Below are 27,510 nucleotides of genomic sequence, written 5' to 3'. Positions count from 1 at the left end.
ATAAGGCCTCAAATGCAGAAAATCAACAGAGCACCCCATTCCACCCCTCTCTCATCTTCCATACCCTTTTGGCCTTACAGGCTACAGCTTATGGCATAAAAGCGTAGTGGATAAAAACGGGATGACTAATGGAGAAGGGAAGGGGGCCCAAAATAAACTTTGTGGCCCTGAGTGCAGCAATGTACTATATGTCTGCATTGGTTGTCTGACCAACAAAGTTAGAGCCATCAACAGGATGGGAGTTTGTATAGAAGGCCAAATGTCAAACATGATCAAAAGCCTTTGAAATTTGAAGAGCAACTTCTTGAGTTTCACCAAACTTTTCTAATGAAAATTTGCATTGGCAATCATTGATCAGATGGTAGGTTCCAAGGTAGTTTAAGTAGTGGAAGTTGATGGATTTCTTCATTAATCTGGAAAGAGTGAAGGGAAGTGCAATAGGGTTATAACTGGATGACAGAGATTTGTCACCCTTTTAGGGCCTATTTGGATATGAGCAAATTTCCAAGAAGGAAAAACACCAGTGGAACAAGAAAATATAAAAAAAAAAGTGACACAGAACAGGGGCAAACTCAGAGCACAGGTTTGGAAAAAAGTGGATAAATGCCATCAGGACCTGGAGCTCCCTTGCCGTCAAGACCAATCAAAATTCTAACATTCTTCTTTCGGAAGACCACAGGAGACACTGAGTGGAGTGTACTGGGAGTGGTAAGAGAAGGTTTATGAAGATCTTCAATACAAGAATTAGAAGAAAAATAAGATACTAGTAAGACAGTATAGATGGACAGAAGTTGTGCCCAATAGCTTTGGCAAGAGACCAGAATGCTTGACTACCATTTGTACAAGAAGCAAGTTTTCTACTCTTAGCCCATTCAAAATCATGCTTGAACTAATACCTGTTTTACAACTGTTGGGAGCTTTAGGGAAAGCATTATCTCCTAATTATAATCAATTTCTTATCTTAAATATGTTAGACAAAAAGACCTTTAATTCAGTTGGTTGTCAATAAATAAATATGTTTATCTTTATGTACAGGAATTGCTTGATATATTAAATTTCGGTCTAATTAACTTTGGATTTATTACTATTATTTTATGCAGAAAATAAATTTCTATACAATGAACTTCAGATTTTTTGTAATTGTTTTAATATTGCATATAAGCCATTTATTTTAATAATAATTATGTGCTTTTTTAACAATTTATGTGCTTTTGTAGATTTACTTGAGCGTGTACAGAGAAGGGCAACAAGATTGGTGAGGGGAATGAAGGGATCCTCTTACCAAGAGAGGCTTAAGTTCTGCAAATTGCAGTGGCTGGAGACTAGGCACCTGCACGGTGATCTGATTGAGGCATGTAAGGCCTTGAATGGGTTGAGCACGCTGAATTCTGATGGGATCCTTCCACTTGTTCAGATTATGAACCTAAGGGAGCACAAATTCAAATTAAGAAAGGACAGATGTAGAACAGATGTGCGGAAATTTGCCTTTAGCCAGCGGGTGGTTAATTGCTGGAACAAACTTCCATCTGTCGTTGTGGAAGTTGATAGGTTGAATAAATTTAAGAAGGAACTAGACAGGCATTTGAAGGGAATGGTGTGATTTTTTTTTGGCTGATGCTGCATAAGCTCATACACTTGCTTTCTTGCATCACATGCCACTAATACTACTACTACTACTACAGACTAATTTTATTAAATTTCTTGCATAGATATGAACTTCTTTGAAGAAACTCATTTGTTTTTAACTGTGGAAACATGAAATAATGTTTCCAAAATTTGAATGAAATTTATAACTATAGGAATAATACAGTTGCATTTGCTCTTGTAATTAAGGCTCTCAAAGTGGACGTATTACATCACGGTGTTTTCTTTTGTAGGTTTGTTTGCTGGAATTGTTTATGTCTGTGTCTTGTCAATAAAATTGTAAAGCAGGATTTAGAGAAATTGATAATACTAACCCTACAGAAGTCAATTTCTTATGAGAGAATGTCTAAGGGTAGAAAATACTTCAAGGTGCTGGATAAATATCGAGTAGTGTTCAAGAGGTTGTTCAATCAAAGGCTGCACAATCAAAGTTCTTTCTAAGCCTTCAAACCAAATTTCTGATACATTAGAAATTCTTTCTCTCTCTGAAAATTACTCAAAATTTGAACATAACAGTGCAATCAAGTGGACTGTTATGTATGATATCAACTGCTATAATATCATCTGCAGCAAGAAGCATAAAAAGGCAAAATAGTCCCCACTTTACACCTCACGGTAAGGAATTGCATCTTTTTTCAAAGATGATGTCCTCTTTATTAATGGAGGAAGGAAAGCAATGAAGTTTGGACTACTGTCAATGGATCCTACTATCTTTGCAGCTAACTCTACATCCCTTCTCCTACTGAAGCCATGTATTATGCTTTTGTCAAGGCGACTATGATTGTCTGAGACAGTATTTAAATTCTATACAGTGGGACCAACTGATGATGTTACCAACAGCAAATTCAAAATGGGAAGCATTCAAAGAATTTATCTTGGAAGCTACTAGGCTTTACATACCAACTAAGAAATATTGTTCAAGGTTTAGGCCTAAATGGATGTCAGATGAACTAATGAGACATATGGCAGAGAAGAAAATTGCATGGTATACATATAAATCAATGGGTGACATAGATATAAGCTGGTCTGTAACCAAGTCACAAAGGAGATTAGGCAGACAAAGGCAGATTATGAGAAATCCTTGGCAAAGGATGCAAAGAAAAACAGAAAAGAGTTCTTTACCTATGTAAACTCTGGAAGGAAAGGGGTGAATCAGATTGGTCCACTGGATATTGATGGTTCAACTGTTGATGATCCTGCTCAGGTGGCTAACAAACTAAAAGAGTAATTTGCATCTACATTCACACATGAGGAGTTTTTCAGGAAGGGGAATGCCAGAGGTGAAGTAAACTCTGGCAGTGAGCTAGATGATTTTGTAATAACTGAGAGGAAAGTGGAGGAGAAATTTTTGAGGATAAACATAAAAAAAGGTACACGGGGTGGATGGGATCTATCCAGTTATATTAAAGGAGGCAGCAAAGGAAGTAAGCAAACCCTTAGCCATAATTATGAGAGCTTTTTTGAACTCAGGGGAGGTACCCGTAGACTGGAGATGCGCAAATGTGACCCCAATTCACAAAGGAGGATCAAAAGCTGACACAACAAAGGCTGGAGACTAAATATATACTTGTGAGTTTAATTTCTGTTCCAGGAAAATTAATGGAGGCACTGGTTAAAGGAGCACTGCAGGATCATCTAGACAAGACTACTTCAGCTACAGCTCGGACACAACATGGTTTTGTTAAGGAAAAGTCTTGCCTGACCAATTTGATTGGATACAATGATGCAGTCACAAAAGAACTGGATGCAGAGAATAGCTTTGATATTATATATTTGGATCTCAGAAAGGATTTTGATACTGTTCCACATGGAAGACTGCTGGACAAATTGGAGCAGTGTGGCACTGGAGGCAAATTGCTGCTATGGATAAAGGGATGGTTGAGGGGGAGAAGACAGAGAGTGGTAATCAATGGACACTGCTCATCGTGGACTAATGTTATTAGTGGAGTCCCTCAGGGTTCAGTTTTGGGTCCATTGTTGTTTTCTATATTTATAAATGATATTGATGATGGTATATCAAACTTAATGTTCAAGTTTGCAGACGATTGTTAAAGGGCAAAGGTTGGCAGGGTTGTTAACGACACTACTGACAGTATGTTGCTGCAACAGGATCTGGAAAGGTTGAGCAGATGGGCTGAGAGATGGCAAATGAAGTTTAACATTGACAAATGAAAAGTACTACATATGGGAAACAGTAATCCCAGAGTAATGTATCAACTCTATGGTAATACATTGACAGTGGTAGAGAATGAAAAAGACCTGGGGGTAATTGTACAGGCAGATATGAAGTTTTCTGAGCAGTGCAGATGGGCTGCAAGAGTAGCTCATGGTGTCTTGTCAATGATATACAAGAATTTTTCTAGCAGGGATAAGGAGATGATTATTCCCTTGTATAAGGCAATGGTCAGGGCACACCTTGAGTACTGTATACAGGTCTGGAGGCCTCATTTCAAGAAGGATGTAGAGCTGCTGGAACGAGTACAGAGAAGGGCAACAAGATTAGTGAATGGAACAAAGGGTTGCTCTTACGAAGAAAGGCTAAGTTTTGCAAATTACAGTGTCTGGAGACTAGGCACCGGTGAGGTTGTTGTTTTTGGTTTTTAGAAGCATTAGCAACTAAGGCCATATTGCTCTGGGGATATGTGGTGGTCATTCCGTAACCTTTCCGCATCATCTGTATTTGGTGGTCACGGGCTCGAATCCCGGTCTAATCAAGAAGCGTGTACTACGCACTGCCGCTCCTGCCCACCTGGCTACGGAGGTGCCACCGGCGAGGTGATCTGATAGAGGTGTATAAAGCCTTGAATGGTTTGAGCATGCTCAATGCTGATGGGATTCTTCCTCTTGCTCAGAATAATCACCTGAGAGGGCATAAATTCAAATTGAGGAAAGACAGATGTAGGATAGATGTGTGGAAATTTGCCTTTAGCCAGCGGGTAGTTGGAACAGACTTCCATCCCTTGTTTTTTTTTTTTTTTTTTTGGTAGTTGTTGGCGCATCGGCTTCTGTGGCCATAATGCACCACCCAAGGTTTTTGCAGTATTTTGATCCAAACCCAAGGCAGGATTCGAACCCGCAACCTTTGGGTTGCTAGGCAGGTACTTTACCCACCCGTCTAGCCTGGTCGGCTAATCCTTGTTGTGGAAGTTGATAGCCTAAATAACGATTCTCAGCCTCAGCTGGACAGATATTTCGAACGAACGGAGGGGTGAAATTTGAGGGGGGGGTTTTGGCTGATGCTGCATAAGCTTGCTTTCTTGCATCATATGCCTCTACTAATGCTAATGAGATATTGCTTCATAACCTAGTAAAATATTACATACAGCCACAAAGAAATATAACCCTGTTGCTGTATGTAAGACTAAAGTCCACATTAGCAAGCATGAATGTGTTTTACAGTATACTGTAAAACACATTCATGCTTGCTAATGTGTTTTACAGTATACTGTTTCTTTTATTTATGTAATATTTAATACTGTAGAGAATAAAAAATATAATTTATAGTATAAATTAACTTCATTTATATTTACAATAGGATTGGTAAGTTATGAAATGTTTATAGAATGAAACGTTAATTCATCCTCATAATACTAATTTTATGAGTAACGTGGTCCTCCAAGTGGTTTTACCACTTGTAACTTGCTTAGAGAGGTCTAGATTCAAATCCCATTGATGGCTGGAGAAATTTCTAAAGGTTTCTTCAATTGGGACGGTAGTTATTTAACCACAGGCATAGGAAGCAGGGTTTTCAGCCATCACTTCTCGGCCTTCTGGCTTAAGATTGCATTGTAGTATTGGGCTTTTCAGCCCATGAACACACACATTTCTCAGACACAATATACATTAGAGCAATACGGTCTAAGTCACTGATGCACCTAAAAACTAACAACAATGTTCAAGATATGAAGTTTCAATATACAAAGCACTAGAAATTTATCCGATTCGTGTATTGAGGTATCTCTGTAGTGAAATCATAGGTTAAAGCTGTCTGACAGAGAATGATTTAGGTTACTCATTTTTCCTAAAATAAAAGCCTTCATTCTGCACAGATTCTCCCAGTTGGAATAGAGCCTTTACATATTTCAACACTTGTTAAAATATGTAAAGAGGTGTTTTTTGCCACTTTGGGTGATTCATATATTTCAAAATAATGTTCATACCAGAGTTGAATGGATAAAAATGTGGGACTATCCTGCACAGGAATTATTGTGAAATATGACATGTACGGTGATATTTTGAGATTCTTACATGTTGTAATATTATTAATGCAAGTTGTTCTAGTACTGCACTAATGAATGGCACTTCTCAAGAGAGATAAATATATCTGCTGTTTATCAGTGGTATGGTACTACCACTGATAAACAGCAGATATTTATCAATGAGTAGGCAGGCAAGGCCAACTATTTCTGAGGTCTTGCATATGCTGCTAACAGATAACCTCAGCTCAAGACAATTATTGTAAGTTGGCTATATTAAAAGCTAATTGCTAAAGTACAGGGATAATGAGACTCTTAAGTGAGATGGGAAGTCAGTGAATCTTGATTACACAGCAAAAAAGTTTTTACTCGAACATGAGCACTATACAATTCATGCATAATTGATGCAACCTCAAAGGGGTTAAGTTAAAAAAAGAAAGAAAGAAAAAAGAAATTATCCAACTTATTCAGGCAACTTGACCTTTTTGATGGGAACAACAGTTATAATCAGATAGCACAGAGTTCTACAGAAAGATACTTACTATCATAATTATGAAGAGGATTTTTTTAGTAGTAAGGACTTGAAACCTTGGTATTCACATGAGAATTGGTTCAACAAACTGGCAACATGACATAAATAAATGTATATACAAAGAAAGAAACTATAAATTTTAGAGTAATTTTTTTTAAATATAAAGTAATTGTTTTTTAAAAATATATCTTAAAAATAAAAAGAAAAATGTTAAAACCTTGATCGTTCTGGGAACTCTCCATGGCCAGACATGCAGTTCTCCATTCTTGAAGTTCTGGAGAAGGGACAAGGCCAGCTGTGCCATCAGCATCTTCTTTTCTTGCCTGCCACCAATTATGGTCATCTTTACTTATTACTTGCAAAATATCTCCTGTCTTGAATGCAATTCCAGCTTGGGCACAAGGGATTAAGTCATCATCCAATGGATTGTAGTCAAATTGGGCCCGGACGTATATCTGTGAAAGAAAGATAGAATTCCTTGTGGGCTCCAACCCCACATGATCACAACTTACTAGACTGGGGGTTACTGAGGGATCTTTCAAAACAAATAAAGGAACTAATTTGGAAAAATCCATTATTTTAAAGTTCATATGTAACTTAATAACTATGAAGTAAAAGAATACAGCTAATCCTTTTAGTGAACTCCATAAAGAAATTAATTGAAGTTACAATTACTAGCTGATTTTAAACAAAAATGAGAGAATTCCTAATATAAAGAAAATATATTAATGTAAATATTAAAAGATTCCTATGTAGAGTATATAAGATTTTGGAAAATCAGTTGTAATGGAATAAGGCCAGCTGTATCATGAGAAATAGTCATTTTTATCCATTTTTATATGGATAAAATGAGTATTTCTGGTTGGTTAGTTAGATTTGGAATATAAGAGTTTACAAAAGGGTAAAAAAAAAAAAAAAAAAAAAAAAAAAGGTTTATACTGGTGAAAATTTTCCCATTTTGCAAATACTGAACTTTAAAACGATTTTTACACATTTATATGTTTCACATTACTCCTGCTCAATTTCAGCATTTCAAGGGCTCAAGTTATTCCAATCTTTACACCACGTAATGTGATGACAGGTACGTAAACAGGCTCATATGCAATTAGCTCATCCATAGGCTGCATGGAATGTTAGAGCATTGAGAGATAGCTATATAAGACCAAGCATATGAACCTAATGTAGGAGTAAATTTGTATATAAGCAAATGAGTAGTTACAATGCACTCAAGTCCAGCATAAGACAGATAAAATAAAAAACAAATAAATTATATACACATAAAGGCCAATTATTAATATCATACCTTTTATATGTATATAATTTATTTAATATTCTTTATTGTATTTTTTGTATGCTAGGCTTTAGCACATTGCTTTGGCTCAGGGTCCACATATTACTACCTGGCTATTCATTTGCTCATATATGAGCATAGTTCTCTATTAGCTCAACACATATATTCATAGATTACAAGCAGTTGCAATATTCAGTTGTCATCCAGTAACATTAGTTTAGTCTGATACACTACTTTACATGACCTTCCTTAATTGGGTGTAGTTTTTACAATTAAACTAGCGAACACACACAGTTCACTATGAGATACTGAACATACATACAGGAATCCTGGGAATTTTCACTTATGCAAGTGCATATTTTGTGAATAGGCATGGCCATCAAATTCTTTTCATTAATTCTAATTATTTCTCATGGAGGAAGGTGAGTGGGTGGGGAAGTTTGAGTATAATGCCAAGTCATAGCATGTTGGCATTATAACTAAATACTTAAAAATATGGGTTCTGAAACTGAAGACAAGTTATAGCATTTATAATGAGCATCTCTACAATAACTATTTTAAAGACCAGCTGCAGTAATGGCAAGCTTTAGAGGCTCTCTGCAAGTGATACTAGATAGTAAATATTTATTTAAATGAAGACTTCCGGCATCCAGCGATACTTTGCACAATGTTGTTAGCTTAAAAAAGTGTTAAAAATAAAATAAATCTGCCTGTATTCTCTGCAAATATGGAATATGTAATGCAGCTGATGATAAATTTAGTTGTATGGCTATTAAGTGTTCTGTTAGTTACTAAAATGACTGTATTCATTTTATTAAGTCAAATAAAAAAGGGGGGGAGACAGCAACAGTTACTAAAAATAAATACTTAATTTGGCATGTCTGTCTCATTGTGAGAATTTTTTGGGTTTATAAGGTTTATAGCAGTTTTAGGGCAGTCTTTTGTTTTGTCCTTCATAATTACATTATTCATAGTTCTTTAGAGAGGAAAGGACAAGATATCAGAATGGGTGATAATTCTTTAAAAATAGCTTCTAATAGAATATACTTTATGGTTGCTACTCAGTTTAACTCTCTTAACACCAGTCTTTGCTGTTTGTGTTGGATTAATGAGAAAATACTCATATCCACACATTTGCCCAGCATCTAGATAAGAGTATTTGTTCAGTTGGTCATCATGATACTAAATTATGCAAAGCATGTAAGACTCACTTATTATCAATGTTTCAAGGGGAATTTTTGAGGCCACAATATTTCTTGTGGTTTCATAACATACTGAATAGGCATAACATCTGAATTGTTCATTTGACTCAAAATTTTTAGATCCTTGAATTCAGAATCGTAGAACGAGTAAAAAACTTATGTAAACAATAGTGCAGTTTTGAAAACATATGATGACATCTGAAATTATCTGATAACAATCATAGAATAGTTCATCCACGAAGAGTGCCAAACTGATAAATATTTTAATTTATAAAGAATTATTTTAATAAAAAGAAACACTATTAAACCACATAAATTACTTTTAAAATGGAATTTTTTCTGCTGAAAAATTAGGTTATAGAAATTCCGACTAGAACTCCTATTCAAGAAATTTGCCAATGTTTTAAGATTCTTTGCACAGTGTTGTCATCAAACCTTAATCATGAAAGGAGGACTGCCATTATGAAACAACTGAGAATAATATGAAGTAATTGAAGAAATTAAGTGTTCCATCATGTTTATTTCGGTCATATTCATAGGGCAGTCATTTTTCATTCATTCAGACCTGATGGCAAAATTCCACAAAGAATCTAGAAATGTTGCCATATTGTTATGGCAACATTTCTAGATTTTCATCCAGCAATGGTCATGCATCCAGTCACAATAAAAACAGTTGCATGAAACCTGACAGACACAAACTTTTTTTTTTTTTTTTTTTTTAATTATTATTTCAGGGAAAAAGTTTGCAATTAAATGTATTTTAAAATATAAAAAATGTGTTTTTTTTTTTTTTTTTTACACTTGCTATTTTCAGTTAGACAAAAGTTTTATTACTTCTGCATTAAGAAAAAAAAAACAGTTACTTCACATACATAATAGTTTTATCAAGTTCATAAAACTGAAATTTCAAAATTACACACACACGATTAAAACTGTATATTTTGTTTAGGAGTTGTACCTAGGAGAACAGTAATGAGACTCATGAAGAACCTGAAAGGTGCTTTTCTCTATATAATTTTGAGTAAACAACTTTTCACTGTCAAAATATTCAAGTAAAAGTGGGTTTATATTTGGGGAGAGACAGCTACTGATATTAGCTTTGAGCCAGCAATTAACATGCAACTGATATTTTACAGCAGTACCTAGAAGGACCTGTACAAGAGCCCCTGATAATGAGAAGAAAGTAGGATACTGTGTTGGAATAAAGGTATACATACACATTACTGGAATTTAATTAAAAATATATATAATACTAAATTCTACTTACAAATAATTCATGTGGTTTGTTAGTATTTATATTAACAATATAAACACTAGTAGCCCATGTATTACCAATAATTATTTAAAGAAATGCATATTTTGTCCTTTCCACAATACACATTTAATTTACCAGTGCAGAATGATGCTGTAAGCAGTGGTATATAAAATTTTTGTGTGTGTGTGTGTGTGTGTGGGGGGGGATAAGTTTCATATATAAGCTTAATATATTTCATATGCACAAATGTTCCTGAGGTGCATAACTAATGGGGAAGTTACTGCTGTATATTTTAGGACAGTTCTTTAATTCATGGTTTGTAAGGGATTGTTTTTAAACCAACATATGCAACATATCATTTTCAAGATTTTTTTTGCATTTCATGTACTGCATGAATTGCATTTTGATTTAGTAATCCAATTAATTTTATGTTTTCATTTGCTGCATAAAATCATAAAATGCTAGCTATGTACTTGATAATGATAGAAAGGCTATTTCATTCTAGTCAAAGTTAAAATATTTGATGGTCTGTATATTTATTCTGATGAAGTGGGAAGTTGTCTTCCATTGTGGGTGGTTAAAAAATTAACAAACTTCCTCCAATTTGTAAAAAATAAGGGCAAGGGTCATAGTGTAGATAGGCAGTTTCACACATATCCAGCTTCTACAGATGTCTTTCTGTATGTTTTATTTTACGTTACAACTCATTCAAAATCGATCTGTAGTCCGACAGTATTCCATTTGTTCCATTATCCAACTGTAATCTGCAATTTGTAACAGAAAAATACAGATTGCAGTTAGATCGCATATTTTATCAATATTTTGAAAGAAATATCACAAAAAGCTCTCAACTTTTTTTTTTTTTTTTTTTTTAACACCTTGAATTATATTATGTCAGTTCCTTAGTTGTTAGAATTATATTGTCATATAATTCTAACAACTAATGAACAAAGTGCCATCATGTAGGAATGTATACAAGTCCTCACAAAGTCATAAACAAGTGGCTTTATGTAACTGGTGGCAATAATACTATTCATTGAAAATAATAATTTAAAATTCTTGTCATATGATAGGGTCAAAATTTGATGTTAAAAAAAACTAATGAACATGTTAACTGACTCAAGAATGCAATCAATGCCATCACAAATGAGTTTTATAAGACAGAATGTGCACTATCCTATATGATAACAAAGAAAGCACTTATTACAAGTGAAGTAATGAATAATTTAATCCTGGAAACTATTAACACAAATACCCCAAAAAACTGCTAAAAATTGTGACAAAATTCATGGTCACAAAATGTCCAAAGAAATGAGCATTTCGGTACTTATTACTATTATTGGCAAAATATACATATATATATATACATACATTATATATATATATATAAAAAGTAAGCTTATCAATTAAATTACTTTATATGGCACAAAAAAAAAAAAAAAAAAAAACTTAACAAGCAGGGAGAGAGAGGGAGAGGGAGAGAGAGAGAGAGAGAGAGAGAGAGAGAGAGAGAGAGAGCATGCAAATCCCACTGGAATGCTGCTGGACTATAGTCTCTGATGCTTGTGCAGGTAGAATGATGTCAGTGGAGGCACTTCCAGACCCAGATTTGTCTAGAAGAGGAAAATGAGAGAAGTGTATTCATATTTGGTGGTTGGAACACCAGTGACCTGTTTAATGGGAGTTCTAAGTCTATGAGAAGTTGTGGAAACTGTGAGATCTCTCTCTCGAGGCAGTATGATATGGGTTTTTTCCTCTGGAGACCTGTTTTTCTAATTTATCCGATTTGTTCTTTCCTGCCAAAAAGAAAAGGTCTTTTCACTCCAGCAGTAGTAGTATGTGTTTCTGGATATTTGATCTTGTTGAAGGTATGTTTCTACACAAATGACCAGAAAAAGATGGTTGCCCACAATAACGCAGAACAAGTCAAATAACCGAACTGTCATTTAAAAATAACAGAGAAAAAATAATCTTGTTATCTATAGAATGAATTTTCTTTTTGCTGTAATCTAGTTGGTGCCCTGAAATGATTCAGCATAATGCAGAGTCAAGTTTGATGGTTCTGCTGAATTTTATATTTTCCTGGGTTTCTGAATTCAGTTCTTAAAAGGCTGTATGTTTATCCAATATAGATTTGGTCACAATGGCAGATCAGTTGGTAGACTGATCTCCCTAATGAGATCTCTTCTCTGGAGCCTCAGAAAAGAGTGTTTTTATAATTGTTTTTGACCCACTGAACAATCATAGTTTCTGGTATAACTATGTTTTCGGCTCATGAAACAATCATATAGTCTAGAAGAATTGGATGAATAAATTTGCTGTCTTGAATGTGGTTGTTTGGCAAGATCTTGAACATACGGATGGTTTTCCCTGTGCATGGGCTCCTCAGGGAGACCACTACTGATGATAATGTGGTGGACATGAGATCTTCTTGGATTGTAAATGTGTGTGTGGAGTGCTCACGGTTAATGCCTGCTTTTGTGCCCTGGGGATGATGTGATCTGTAGTGTAAAACCCATCCTAGATCTGTGGACTTTCTGAGAACTTTTGTGGTTATATTCTCTAGTTTGGAAAGCTTTTTTAGTCTTGCTCAAATTTCGACTGGAAAGAGTTGGTGAAAAGAGTCAATTATTATTAGTATTAGCCATATATCTCAAGAAAATCACAGGCTTTTGCTGCACTTGTCAAAAAATAATAATAATAATTCAATATATATAAAAAATGTAAAAAGAAAAATAGTCCTATGTTTTTCCCTTCCTAATGCAGGTTAACTATCCAGTTGACCTTGGAATCGCCCCAGGCTAACAGTCTCAACTGAACTCAGAGGTAAGCTACTCCAGTAATCAACGACTCACCAGCTAACAGATAACTTCTACAATCCAGTCAATCTCCTTTCCTGATAGTTTGAATTTATGGCCCCTAATTCTGGAATCATTTATATAGTATGAATCAGAGCTGTAATACTCAATATTTATAAAATCATTTATAAAAATTAAAATTTTAGCTTTGTTCTTTGCTGTTCTTTCTCAGAGCCTTAATAGATAATGGGGTCCTATACAAGGTGCTTGGTTGCCAATCTCTGCAACTCATATATGTACTTTCGTCAAATGGGCTGCCCATCTTTGGAACCATCTCAAGAAGCTTTTTCAGGTGTAGTGTACATACTGGACACAGTACTCCAAATGTCTTTATGTGTTCTCTAAGCCACGGATCCAAATCAAGAATGTAATCAGAATACCTTACTATATTAACCCTTTCATGTGCAAAAAAACATGTTTTTCATGTACAGGCTCTATGCAGTACACATGTATATACAGAAAACCCTCAATTTTATGGAGTAACAAGGCAAAGGGATGTTCATTATTGCCAAATGTCCGTTAAATCAAAAGTATTTTTTTGAGAACATTTGTAACCCTGAAAATTTAAACAGTTACTCTATATATGTATATATTAGAAATACTGAAATAAAGTTAAATAATAAGAGAACAAGCTTTTATTTACTTTGATATTGTTGGTTGATACATATTACATAGTAGAAAATAATTTACTATGACTGTATAGTCATGCCTGGAAAAACTTCATTTAGAATTGTGGTTAAGAAGCCAAAGTGAGATACTGGTGAATTTTCAGACTCCTTAAACTTAGTCATGCTTTCTACAACATCTGACACAGTGTTTTCTTCACACCACATTTCTCATAGTTGCAGGAAAGCAACACACCAGAGTTGAACTGCTTGTTTGTTTGCTTATTTGGTTTTTAGAAGCATTAGCAACTAAGGCCATATTGCTCCGGGATATGCGGTGGTCATTCCTATTTGGTGGTGACGGGCTCGAACTCCGGTCTAATCAAGAAGCATATACTACGCACTGCTGCTCCTTCCCACCTGGCTACAGAGGCACCGAGTTGAACTGCTCTAACAGGTTTAATTTCTGTGCAACACTCAGATGCATATGCTTTGTCTTTCCACCAGTTTTATCAGGACCATGATGATACACCATAAGTGAGGTTATAATAAAGAAACAGAATACAGGTGAGCACTGAATGATATGATAGCAAGAATATTCATAAACAGATTGCGATGCTGGCTCCTGTGGCTCATGAGTTCTTGGTATTTCCTCATCTCATGAGCACACTCAAAATAGACTCTGGTGCCAGTTAACTATTTTATCATCTGTTAAATCGAGGTCCATAAAATCAAGGGTTTACTATATATGTTTTGAAGTCAATTCAAAAATGTCTCTTTACATATGACTTCTTCATAAATATTCAAGTAGGTGCTGTTATCTGTTATCAATGTTTCCAACTAATTGTGGACAGTTTATAACAGCAGTAAGAAAGTAGCCTTAAAAATCCAAAGAAAAGCTCACACTGGTTTCAGTCCGATTTTGGCTTAAAAGTTGAAATTGAATAAATTTTCAGAAATTCTGCTCTAGAAGTTGATTGAACCAAGTGATTCATATATGTACATTTTGATTTTTCACTGTAATGAATGAAAAAGTGAAGTGAAGTAAAAATAAGAAAAAAATATTTAAAAGCAAATTAATAAATAAGTGTTGTTAGGTTTTATAAAATTTCAAAATTCCAGAATGAAATTCATGCTATAGAATCCACTGCCATCAGAAACTCACTACCTGTAGTCCACAAGCATTTAGAAAAACTGACCACTGCGACCCAGGAACTGGCTGCCATAAGCCCACACTGCAGTCTAAGATGTCATTATAAAAAGGTTAATGGTTTCTATAGGAATTTATCCAAGGCTTTTTCCTCAAAATGTGTCATAATCAAGTCTTCAAGGATCTTGGGAATCACAAATGAAATAATGTGAGCTAACCATCTAGTAACTATCACCCCTGGGTAGTTGTATCTGCTGAGGAGGGAGCAGATAGGAGCTTCTTCCTTATGCATATTGATGCTTGTTAAGATCTTGGGTGGTTCAAAGTTGTTAGGATTTAATTTTTTCAAATAACTGTTGTCTTATTTATTTTTTTTTTTTTTTTTGTCCTTTAGTTTTGAGTTTTCTTTCATTTCTTCTTTCCAATGGTTTGGTTGCATCCTTTATGATAAGTTGCATGAAAGGATCAAGAAGTAATTCAATCTTCTGATCATATTTTATTTTGTTCATACCCAGTAAGGTGTTGCTTTTGGCTGAATATGAAATGCAGTCAACGATTATTCGCAAGAATCTTTAAAAACTTTTCTTCCTTTGAAGAGATTGAACAAATTGGATCTGGAAAGTTTTTGAAAGTATTTTGATGGCTCTCTGATGTCAAAGGTATCCCCCCACTGGCAAAATAGGGCATTTTGTGGCTATGAATTTTATCATAATTTCTAGCAGCTCCAGCTATTTGTGCCAAAACTTCCCAGGAGCTAACTATCCTTTCTTTCATATGGATCAATTGTTATCTTTACTATCTTATTCAATGCCATCATTCTTATATTATCCATTTAATGACCAAATTATGAATAATATGCCCAAAATGTTTGGTAGATTACCATTTACTCTTAAAAATGATAAGGAACCTCAGCTGAACTCAGAAGTGAATAGGAATGAAGTGATGGGCCATCTGTATGAAGCACAGTATAAATTGCATCTGTTCTTATATGATGAGCATTTACACTAGTTAAATCTGATGATATTTCTTTCAACTAAAGATGAATCTTTCTAGTTTGTATTGTGAGAATCAATTTAGGCCTATCTGGAACAATGAAGGTCATATCATCTAGTCACTATATACGCTAAGCATGATGAGACAAATCAATTCTCATATTATGAAACGATTATTAGTGAGTAAAGTTAATTTTTCAGCCCAAAATCACTGTGGTAAAACAATGAATAACACTGAAATCAAATTTAGTTTTTCATATCCATGATGATGGTAATTTGTGATTTACTGATTAATTATTAATTATTTTTTTTGTCATACTGTATTACTTAAACTTATCAACCAATTACAGGAAATTACAAACTGAAAGGGGAAAGAACGATACCTACTTCACCCTTAAAAACAAAAATAAAACATGTAAAAAATATGCTACAAATAAATAATTATACTGTGTGAAAGGCATTACATGGGGTGGAATAATCAAAAATTTAAAAAAAAAATAAATAAATAAAAATAATTAAATTAAATAATTGACAATGTAATTTATGCAATTTTAAATGATCTATTGAGTCTCTGAAGTAGAATTCAGACAGAAAACAAACATCTCCTACAATAGGCAATCCCGATATGCTATATAATATTCCATTCTTTTTTATGTATTGCATCCAACTTTGTCTTGATAATAGATACCCAAAGTTTGATACAAATATGTTGACAAGAATGCAATATTACTTAGTATACTGGGCTTGCCTGCTGGTAAGAAAAAGGTTTGCTTTTTGTCTAATTTCTACTTCAGCAGCTCAATAAACCATTTAAAATTGCATATAAACACTGAATCAAAGTATTTACTTTTTTAAATTTTCTAGGATGCTACAAAGTGGAATGCTATAGTGTAGCACTGATATGTGATAACAGGCAGAGTGCAAACTAAAGCATCACATTCAATAAATTAGAAGCGATTAAAGTCAATACATTATAAGTTCTGAGAACTGATGGAAGCCAAAATAACATGGACAAGTTCAAAACAGTATTTTAAAGTTGATAGTGATTTAACATCAAGAAGTCAAGATTTTCCTACAACCATTTGCTTTGATAATTGATACTGTCTAAATTATATACAGCAAAAGACTCAACACATACAGGGAATACTTGCAACAAGCATTTATTTCTTTACTTTTTGTTAGTATTCATGTTAACATGTTATACAGTGGAAGACATGGTAAACATGTCTTGTTCACAACCATATTTTGTTCGTTGTACTCTTTTTCAATCTACATTACCACCATTATCACATATATTACTAGATTTACATGACAATGATCACTGTTAAGTTATCAGCATTTCAAAATATAAAAACAAACCATTACTGCTTATGAAACATAGAAACAAGGCTATGTCAAAAGTTCCTCTAATTTCACAGCTTATAAAACACACAAGTTTAATAAATGAACAAACAAACGTTAACAGAACACAACAATACATTGTTACCTTAACAAATTTCATTTCTAAAGCTCTTATTTTAGTTGTATATGTTATACAGTCTATACATTGTAGCAAAGTTAGCTTCATATTGCTAGCATTAGGTTTTTATGTGCAATCTTTTCTTTTCTTTTCAAAAATCAGCAAAAACTCAACCACTATAAATGAACAATAATTTGATGTCATGATGTCACATGAAAAGCAAGACATTAAGTGTAAAAAATAATAATGATGAATACTAACTGGCCTCATAAAATTTCTTGCTTCCCTCCCTTTCTTCATAGTTCTCAAATGTTTCACTTCAAATTTGCAGATTATGCCAAGCTAAAAAAACTATACCACAGTTCCATCTTGAACAGTTTAAATTGACTACTATGCTTAATAAGCATAACTACAATTGAAAAAAATTTATTTCTTAATAACTGTTGATTCATTTTATTTATCAAATTAGCATTTATCATTTATAAGAAAAAATGTGTGCAACTGGAAGGAATCTTTCTGAAGGTTCTCGCCCAGAGAAAAAAATTTCCTATTTATATAATTATTTCTTTTCCTGTAATTGAATAATACTATTTATTATATATTGAAGCAGCTAATTCTTCACGATAACCTTCTGTTAGTTCCAATGATAATGATGTTAAATGAGAAAGAGAAAGGACTGTTATCCAGTCTCCACTGCATTTTACTTGACTGACTGACTTACTCCCTTACACTTAAAATTGACTTTGCAGTATGCATTCAACTATTTTCACTTAAATATGATTAAGCTAAGATGTGTGCAGACAGATGTATCATTACATATGATCTGTTGATCTTTCCAAGAGTTATTGTAAATTCAGAGTACAATATTAGAATTAAGTCAGAGCAATTTATAGAATTCAACAGTTCTAATTTTTCGATATTAAAAGTCACACTAACTGTTACTAAATACAATGGTTAAAACTCCAGATTTCTATCATAGGTAACCATGATCCCTTTGATATACTTCAAGGTAAATAGTAATTTACCAAGACAATAATATTAAGTTAATTCTAAGGTTTTCATCATATCATAAACAAAGAATAGTGCTAACTTATCTGATATTAAATCACCAAGTTTACACATTATTTTACAGAAATATAATCAGATTAAGATATATATATTAGATATAGATGATAATCACATGTAAAAAGCTTTATTAATAAACTAAGCATTGTCTCTATCTCTAGATATTTAAAAAAAAAATAAAGAAGTTGAAAAGTTATTCTCGACATGAAGCACTAAGTAGTAATGCGCTTCCTGTTTAAGACTAATTGTAGCTAATATATTTAACAACCGATTTCATTTTTTTTTAGCTTATTTCATTTATAATTAAACATAATCCACATAAATTTGCTTTTGAGATCCAGTTAGTTTTAAATATAAATTAAGTACATAACATTTTCATTAATTTCATTTGTTTCTATTTAACAACTATATATATCTATAGTCACTAGACACCGCATATAGTCTTTCTGTGCAAGTTTTGTATGGTTGAGCTAATGAAAACAAGGGCAGATATGTTCTGCCTAAACAGAATATAGCAGAGTCATCAGAGAAAAAGTAATTCTTATTACCATTTGTCCACTATTTCAAAATATTCTTCATATATTGTATTTTGCCAGTGATAAACATTTCCCACAAAAAGCCTTGAAAGATAATAAACACTGCAGTTCTAACTTTACAAAGTTTTACATTCCACCGTCGGATTACATTATACTGAAATATCTGAATTACATTTCCCTAACAGTGTATACTAATTCTGAAGTACATACAAGACAGTCACTCTCCACTTCTAGGTGATATTACATCTCAACCGCTACTAGTAACTACCATATTTATGGAATACAGGGGTACAATCTTCACAGCAGAAATTATATAACAGTTAATGTTACATACAATGCAAACAACCAAAGGGTTCTAAGAACTGCATATTTACTTTATTTTATTTATTTATTTATTTTTTACAGGCTACAAACACTGGTAGAATATAAACAAGGAGGAGGAGGAGGAGGAGGATTACTTACAAGAACCGGTGGAGGATTTATCCTGAAATACTAGCAGCACGTAAAGAAGAAAATTAAATTAGTTATATTTAATATTAGAGACTATCTTTAAGGTTATATGAAATTCAAAAAATTGCAGCAGAATTTAAATAATGAAATCAGTATATTATTTTTCTTAAGTTGTTTAAATTCAAGTTATTTCAAACATATTATAAGGCCATTTTCTTAGAAAGAATTACAAATGGCTTTTATTAAAGTAATGGCTCTTTCTTCTATTGTGGACACCAAGGCATGCTAATGCTGCATAAATAGTGTCTTTCAATTAAAAGACACTAACATTAAGGTCTATTTCACTTATTTTGAAATTTAAGTTTTGTCATATTTGGGATGATGTTATTTGGTTTTTAGGAGCATTAGCAACTAAGGCCATATTGCTCCGGGATATGCAGTGGTCATTCCCTGACCTTTCCGCATCCTCCGTATTTGGTGGTGACGGGCTCGAACCCCGGTCTAATCAAGAAGCGTGTTCTACGCACTGCTGCTCCTTCCCACCTGGCTACGGAGGCGCCCTTATATTTGGGATGAAATATTTGAATTTGATTTTAAAACTGGACTAAGTATTATCATTTAGACTTTGCAATTTCTTTATTTAAATTTTGCCAAACCAACTATTTTTCTCTCAATGGCAAAGTTGTTTACTGTTCTCAGTTTAAACTAAAGACATTGGAGTACTTCTGAAATGAACATAACTTATTTTATTCAAAGTAAAAAAAAAAGTGAGGTGTTATATTCACTCATTATTAAGTGTATTTAGCAATTTAGCAATATAAAACAACTAGTGTATGTGTGCAGTTTGTGTGCTGCAATCATTATGTTTCTACCCCACCCCACTTCAAATAAAATTGGTTTATGTTCATTTCAGAAATATACTGATTACGTTTTTATGCTACACAAAGGAAGGAAACAACTTCCCTATTGAGAAAAAAAAAGCAGCTGATTAGGCAAAATATTTAAAAATTATAAAGACTAAATGACAATACTTAGTCCTCAAGAAAAAGTTACAATTTTAGATTTTAACATCAAAATCGAAAATTTTAGCCCAACTATGACCAAAAAAATCCAGATGACAAACAGTCTAAGCCTAAAAATAATGGGAGTGAGATCCTAGTGTCTTGTAATTTAAACATCCTGTATACAGCATCTATGTGTTTATTCATGGGCGATGTCTCAGTGTCAGTATAGTGGCTTAGTCACTTTGCACCCATTTCAAAAGGTCTAGGTATCCTAGATCAGAGGAATTTCTGACAGCCTTTTCACTTTGGGTTTAAGTGGAGGCACAGCCTTTTCCCCAGGAAGTTATTTAAGGAATTATTCCTCCCTGCAGACAAGCAGACTGCTCCAACAAACATGCAGCTACACACATATGTGAAATAAAATGAGAAACCACAATACACAACCTGTACAAGTTTCCAGGATTCAGAACCTGCCTTCAGACAGGATACTCATTATGTATTTTTTGCATGTTAACCTGACACTGACAACATAAATATTTTAAGACAACCTAAAGGCAGCTGGAAGAAAAACTATTGCAACTAAAAATAAACAAGGCAGCTGATACTTATAGAATCTATACAATATATTAAAAGAAGCAAGCAAGGTAATTAGGCCTCTAGCTATAACAATGTAAGCATCTTTGGATTCAGGGAAAGTTTGCAAACATAGGAGATATGCAAATGTATTCCCTATTCACAAATGTGATTTAAAAGTGAAGTGAGTAATGACAAACCTGAAAATTTTACTTCTACAGCATAGAATTATGGAGCCTATATTAATATGGAGCCTATATTAATACAAAACCATCTGGATAGAAATGGAGCTACAAAGACATGACAGCATGGATTTCTTAAGGGGTAATCATGAACATTCTGAATAGCTGCTATGAGGTCATCACAAAGGGACTACATATAAAAATTAATTCAGAAATAATTTAGATTTCAGTAAGGCTTTTGATACAGTCCCACATAATTCATTGTTGTACAAATTTGAAAAATATGCATTAGGGAATTTTTTTTTTTTTTTTTTTTTGGTTAGTGCTATAAGTGTTACAATACTAGTTATTGCTATGGATAAAGGAATAATTAAGTGATAAGAGACAGAGTAGTTATAAATGGATACTGTTCTTGACAAACTAATGTTATGAATGGGATCTCACAGGGATCAATGCTGAGCCTCTTATTGTTTCCAATATGTATTAATGTAGGTGTCTCAAGTCTAATGGCATGTTAATTGGGTATGCTACTTCAACAAGATTTAGATAAACTATTTAGATGGGCTGAAAAAAAGGAAACTAGGGTTTAACAAAGAAAAATGCAAAGTAACTGCACTTAGGTAGCAATAATCCCAGAATTATAAACCATTTGGGTAGCACCAAACTCTATATAACTGATAACAAAAAAGATGTGATAATTATAGTCTGACATGAAGTTCCTTGAGCAGTGCAGGCAAGCTGCAAGCACAGCTCATGTGATGCTATTCATGATATAAAGAAACTTTTCAAGAAGGGATAAAAAGGTGATTACACTGCACAAAGTAACTGTTAGGCCACATTTGGAATACTGCATACAGGTTTGGAAACCTCATTTCAGGTAGGAAATAAGATTACTTGGGGGAACAAATGGTATTTTTACTAGGAAATATAAAGTGAGTTTTGTAAAATATGCTACACTGATATCTTGAAACTAGGCATCATCATGGAGATCTGAGTGAGTGAGATGTATAAAGTTTAAAAGGGTTGAGTAAACTAAATGCTGATGGCTGCTCTTTCTCAGGCAACACACACAAGGAACATAAATTAAAATTGTAAAGGGCAGTTGTAAAACAGATGTGCAGAAATTTGCCTTCAGCCAGAGAATAACTCATTGTTAGAATAAACTTCCACCCTAATGTTATGAAGGCAGGAAGTCTGAATAAGTTTAGAGGATTGGACAGATTATTAGCAAAGATGGACAAATAAACTGGGTCATATTTTTAGTTGATATTAGATAAGCTTGCTTCTTTTTTCATCATTCTGCCAATACTAATAGTCATCATTCTCTCAGAAGCTGTATGGTAATCAGTGAGATGCAGCATCTGAGACAGAGTACTGAAATATCAGCTGTTATCAAGCATAGGGAGTTTCTGCATGTAGGTTTGAAATTCACATGGCACTAATGTCTGCTTTACAATTAGCCCCTCTATGGCAATTGTAATGAAACAGAACTATAAACATTATACAATGTAGATTCTTTTAAATGTAGTAAAATAAAGTTGGAGTGCATTGCCAGTCTGTTCGAATTACATATAAAGATCAGATACTCATATCCTCCCCCAAAATACAAATAAAGAATTCATAATTTAAGGAAAAAAAAATTAGCAATTTAACTTCTTTTACCCAATTTACAAATCTACTACTCCATTAAAATAGACCAAACCAAATTTATAAAACATAATATATATAGTTCATTTCATATTTGAAGCATACTAAATATAAGAACAAAAGTTCTTATATTTAGTATGCTTCAGGAGACAGTTCCTTTGTAAAATCATATGAAAACCATTCACACATATCAACCAGCTGACATGAATAGCAAGGAGCACATCATCACCCCTATCATCATTCTGATATGCAAATACAGAAAATATTTAAATGAAGCATTTAAATAGAGTGGTCTGGTATCTGTGTACTATATTTGATTGTATACAGATAAAAAGCATATCTGCGTAATGCTTTATCATCTACTGGCAAAGGCAGGAAGACACTAAACACAAGCAGAGGTTGGAAGGGTATATCTCAGTTAAGAGACAGTTCCAGGAGCAAAAGTATCCTGGAGAGTCATATGAGTTGGCAAAGGTTTGTAACTGATATCTTGCCATAACTATCAAACAATGAGGAGATGGTAACACAGCAACATTTTCCAAGTTGACATCCACCTTGAGATGGAATATCTCCTGCTGAACTGTATCCAGTAGGCCATAGGAGAGAAGTTTGTATACAAGATGACCTTGTGCCCTCTCTTATTGTGAGATGCTCATATCAACTGGAGTCATAAATACATCAAATGACTCTGAGATAGAGTGTTCAGGGAAAGGAACTTATAGGGAAGAGGTGGTCTGGGAAGGCATAACATGCAATGTACATGTGAAGATGCACATTGTGACAGCTCAATAATGCTCTCTTGGAATAGTGAGCTTCAATATTTATAGACTCTTGAATATCTTCAATAACACCAATTGAGTGTGTCGTGAGTGATACCTAGAGTAATCATATCACCCCTATAAAGGTCTGTAACTTCCTCCTCTGCTGGATACTTGTTTTGATATTTGTAAAAGCAATTTGCATACTTTGAAAATGATATACTTTATCCTTACGTTCACAAACAATGCTGTAGCCCTGTCAAATACCTTCAATAACATAAATGAGCTTGCTGTGGGTGCTTATCTAGAGTAATTATATCATCCCTATTAAGGTCTAACTTCCTCCTCTGCTGGATACTTATTTTGAGAATTGCAGAAGCAATTTGTATACTTTGAAAATAACATGCTTTATTCTTAAGGTCAACAAACAGTGCTGTCATCATAACACAATGTTTTTCCATACCAAATTTCACTAACTGGCTTCAGTTATTTTGCAAACTATTGTATTTTTGTCACTTATAACTTAACATTTGTATTTATGAAGTGGAATGTTGATTATTTCAATTAAACAAGTAAACAAAGATATCTGATACTTATTTACACATAAAATATTCATTTCTGAACCTCAATCCTTTCTTTAAACAGCTATAGAAAACTGGGCATTAAAAACATTGTGCTTGCATATAATATAATAAGTAATTATAAAGTTGAGAATTTCTACATGCAAGATTTTGACATAAACAATATAGAAGTTATTGATAACTCAGAAACTAACAATCATATAATGACTGAATCACATGAAAAACCATGTGACACATATTAACCTTAATAACAAATTCACAAAATTTAAGGAACATTGTATCGATAAAACTATATTAAATTATAATTTAGTAAGAAACAAGACTTATTCAATGAAATAGAACCTGATGTTCAATGTGGTCTCACAACATTTTGCATATACTTGCCCTGAATAATTTGCAATAGGACTACAAAAGCCACAGCTATGGGAAAAATGTGGCAAAAGAAATTTTGCATACATTTGTGCCACAACAACTGGATTGTCAGACGTGGAAAGAATGAAAACTATGCATTTTTAATACATCTACCAAGAAAATTTTTCTACAGCAATACAGAAACTATTGGAATCACTGGAAAAGTAAACAAAATTTCTACTCTAAATCTTATCATCACAAATATCATGAGAGAGTGTAACAAATTAATGTCAACATACACTTAGCATAAACAGGAAGTTTAATATTATCACTTGATAATATTAAACTTCCAGATTAAAAGGCATTATGAAGTAAGTTACAAGGCATTTGATTAAGAAAATTCAGTAAAAACCAAATCAGATAATTGAATGAAACATTTCTTTTAGCAATACAGGTGCCATGCATGTTTTTGTATACTTTCCTCACTACTTCTGTAGCAATAACAATATATATATATTTTATAAATATGTTAACACTAAAGATTTGTGGTATTCAGCTGATTTCATAACTGCTATTTATTATTTGCAATTTTTTTTTTCCAGCACAAAACTATTGAAATATCGAGCAGGTAATTAAGTAGATGATTATTTTTGGCACAGTTATTTCCCATTATAATGAATTATACAAAGTGCATTCAAAATGTTCCTGGAATTATAGTCAAGCTCACTTATCTCACTGATACATCATACTGACACGTGACTTAAGTTAACATCCCACATGAAGGAGAGCAGCCCCAGCAGCCATGGAAAAAATACTGTAAATGTTGTACTTCACAACATTTGAATGTAGAATGACTGTAGGTGTCAGTATTTCTATAATAGCCAAAACGGAAAGGACAAGCGTAGCAAGAATATACAAATAATGGCAAAGTGGTCAAAACACAATAGGTTATTTATTACATAAACTGTGGACAAATAACAGTAGTTGATAATTCTGTGAGAGAGGAGGATGTATGGTCAACAGATATGTCTCTACAAGGAAAATAATAGTCTGGATCAAACAGGGAATACAAGCATGTGGTGTAGTGCATCATATGTCTGTGACATACTTAAATAAATATTGTTGCAGACTACAAGCAATCCATCATGATGACTGCCTACTCCTTGGGTGACTTATTTCCAGGGAGTTATTGCACAACAGCATTAACTCCTTGGATTAATGGCTCGTCTTGTTACAAAATTTCCATCCATAGAGCATGTGTGGGATGACATCAGAGCTGCAAGGCACCAACCAGTATGCGTAGGTCAATATAGCAACAACCAATGTTACTGATAAGTTCATGGAGTCTGTGCCAAGATGAATCACTGGTATGATGCATGCAAAAAACGGGTTCTACATGATATTAGGCAAGTGTACCCAATAAAGTAGACAATAAGAATCAAAAAGAATAATTCTTCTAGAAATGGGATTAAAAATGTCTCTCACATTTGACAACCAGAAGAAATACTATGATGTGGTTACAAAGGAATTGGATGCAAAAGATAATTTGATATCATATACTTGGATTTTAGGAAAGCTCTTAATACTGTTGCACATGGAAGACTACTGTACAAATTGGAGCAGTATAGTATTAAGGGCAAGTTGCTACAATGAATAAAAGGCTGGTTGAGTGGGAGAAGACAGAGAGTGGTAATCAATGGACACTGCTCTTCATGGACTAATCTTATTAGTGGAGTCCCCCAGGGTTCGGTTTGGGCCCAATGTCCAAGTATGCAGATAATACAAAGGTTGGCAGAGTTAGTAATGGTAGTGTGCTACTGCAACAGGATCTAGAAAAGTTGGGTAGAAATATTCCCACAGAAATATACCAACTGTATGGTAGAAAATGAAAAAGACCTGGAAGTAATTGTGCAGTCAGATATGAAGTTTTCTGAGCAATGCAGACAGGCTGCCAGAGCAGGTCATGGGGTGTTGTCAATGATAGACAGGAATTTTGCTAGTAGGGAAAAGGAGATGACTTATCCCTTTGTATAAGTCAATGGTCAGGCCATGCCTTGAGTACTGTGTACTGGTCTGGAGGCCTCATTTTAGGAAGGATGTAGAGTTGCTTGTGTGTACAGAGAAGAGCTACAAGATTGGTGAGGGGAAATGAAGGGTCCTCTTATCAAGAAAGGTTTCTTAAGTTCTGCAAGTTGCAGCATCTGGAGACTAGGCACCTGCAAGGTGATCTGATTGAGGTGTATAAGGCCTTGAATGGTTTGAACAAGCTCAATGCTGATGAGATTCTTCCTCTTCCCAGATTAATTGCCTGAGGTGACATAAATTCAAATTGAAGAAAGACAGTTGTAGAATAGATGTGCAGGAATTTGCCTTTAGCCAGCAAGTGGTTAATTGCTGGAACAATATATAAACTCTAAAAGGAAGGGGATGAATCTGATTGGTCCACTTGACATTGATGGTTCGACTGTTGATGATCCTGATCAGATAGCAAACAAACTGAATGAATATTTTGCATCTACATTCACACATGAGGAATTATTAAGGTTTGAAAATGGCAGAAGGTTATCAAATTGTAGCAGGATGCTTAATGATTTTGTAATAACTGAAAGCAAAGTGGAGGAGAAATTGTTGAAGTTAAACATAAGAGAGGGACCTGGGGTGGATGGGATCTATCCAGTTATATTAAATGAGGCGGCAAAGGAACAAAGCAAACCCTTAGCCATAATTATGAAAGCATCCTTGGATTCAAGGGAGGTCCCCACGGACTGGAGATGTGCAAATGTATCCCCAATTCACAAAGGGGGATCGAAGGGTGACACGAGTAATTACAGACCAGTTAGTTTAACTTCTGTTCCGGATAAAATAATGGAGTCACTGGTTAAAGATGCATTGCAGGATCATCTAGACAAGACTGCAGCAATAATTCAGACACAGCATGGGTTTGTTAAGGGAAAGTCTTGTCTGACAAATTTGATAGGATATTATGATGTGGTTACAAAGGAACTGGATGCAAAAAATAATTTTGATATCATATATTTGGATTTCAGGAAAGCTTTTGACACTGTTGCGCATGGAAGACTATTGTACAAATTGGAGCAGAATGGTATTAAGGGTAAGTTGCTACAATGGATAAAACGATGGTTAAGTGGGAGAAGACAGAGGGTGGTAATCAATGGGTG

At 34.0% G+C, this 27,510-nt stretch overlaps 1 protein-coding gene across 7 annotated transcripts in view; it reads right to left on the bottom strand.

Annotated features, from left to right (window-relative positions):
* The window catches only part of LOC150084231 (peripheral plasma membrane protein CASK-like), a 1,403,586-nt gene that overhangs the window by 76,151 nt on the left and 1,299,925 nt on the right, over nucleotides 1-27,510 (bottom strand). For 6 of the 7 annotated variants that reach the window (XM_090375948.1, XM_090375953.1, XM_090375949.1 and 3 more), the window contains 2 exons: nucleotides 19,248-19,277; nucleotides 6,590-6,827 (listed from right to left, as the gene is read on the bottom strand). In XM_090375948.1, coding sequence (XP_090232074.1) covers nucleotides 6,590-6,827; nucleotides 19,248-19,277 — 268 coding nt within the window. The remainder of the gene's footprint in view (nucleotides 1-6,589; nucleotides 6,828-19,247; nucleotides 19,278-27,510) is intronic. The other variant, XM_090375952.1, reaches the window with a different exon arrangement.

Source organism: Mastigoproctus giganteus, chromosome 6 (assembly GCF_048544385.1).
Source record: "Mastigoproctus giganteus isolate SK-2022 chromosome 6, ASM4854438v1, whole genome shotgun sequence".
In the NCBI taxonomy this organism is placed as follows: Eukaryota; Metazoa; Arthropoda; class Arachnida; order Uropygi; family Thelyphonidae; genus Mastigoproctus; species Mastigoproctus giganteus.
The sequence above is the reverse complement of the archived record's forward strand: the minus strand, read 5'-3'. Positions and strand labels throughout refer to the sequence as shown.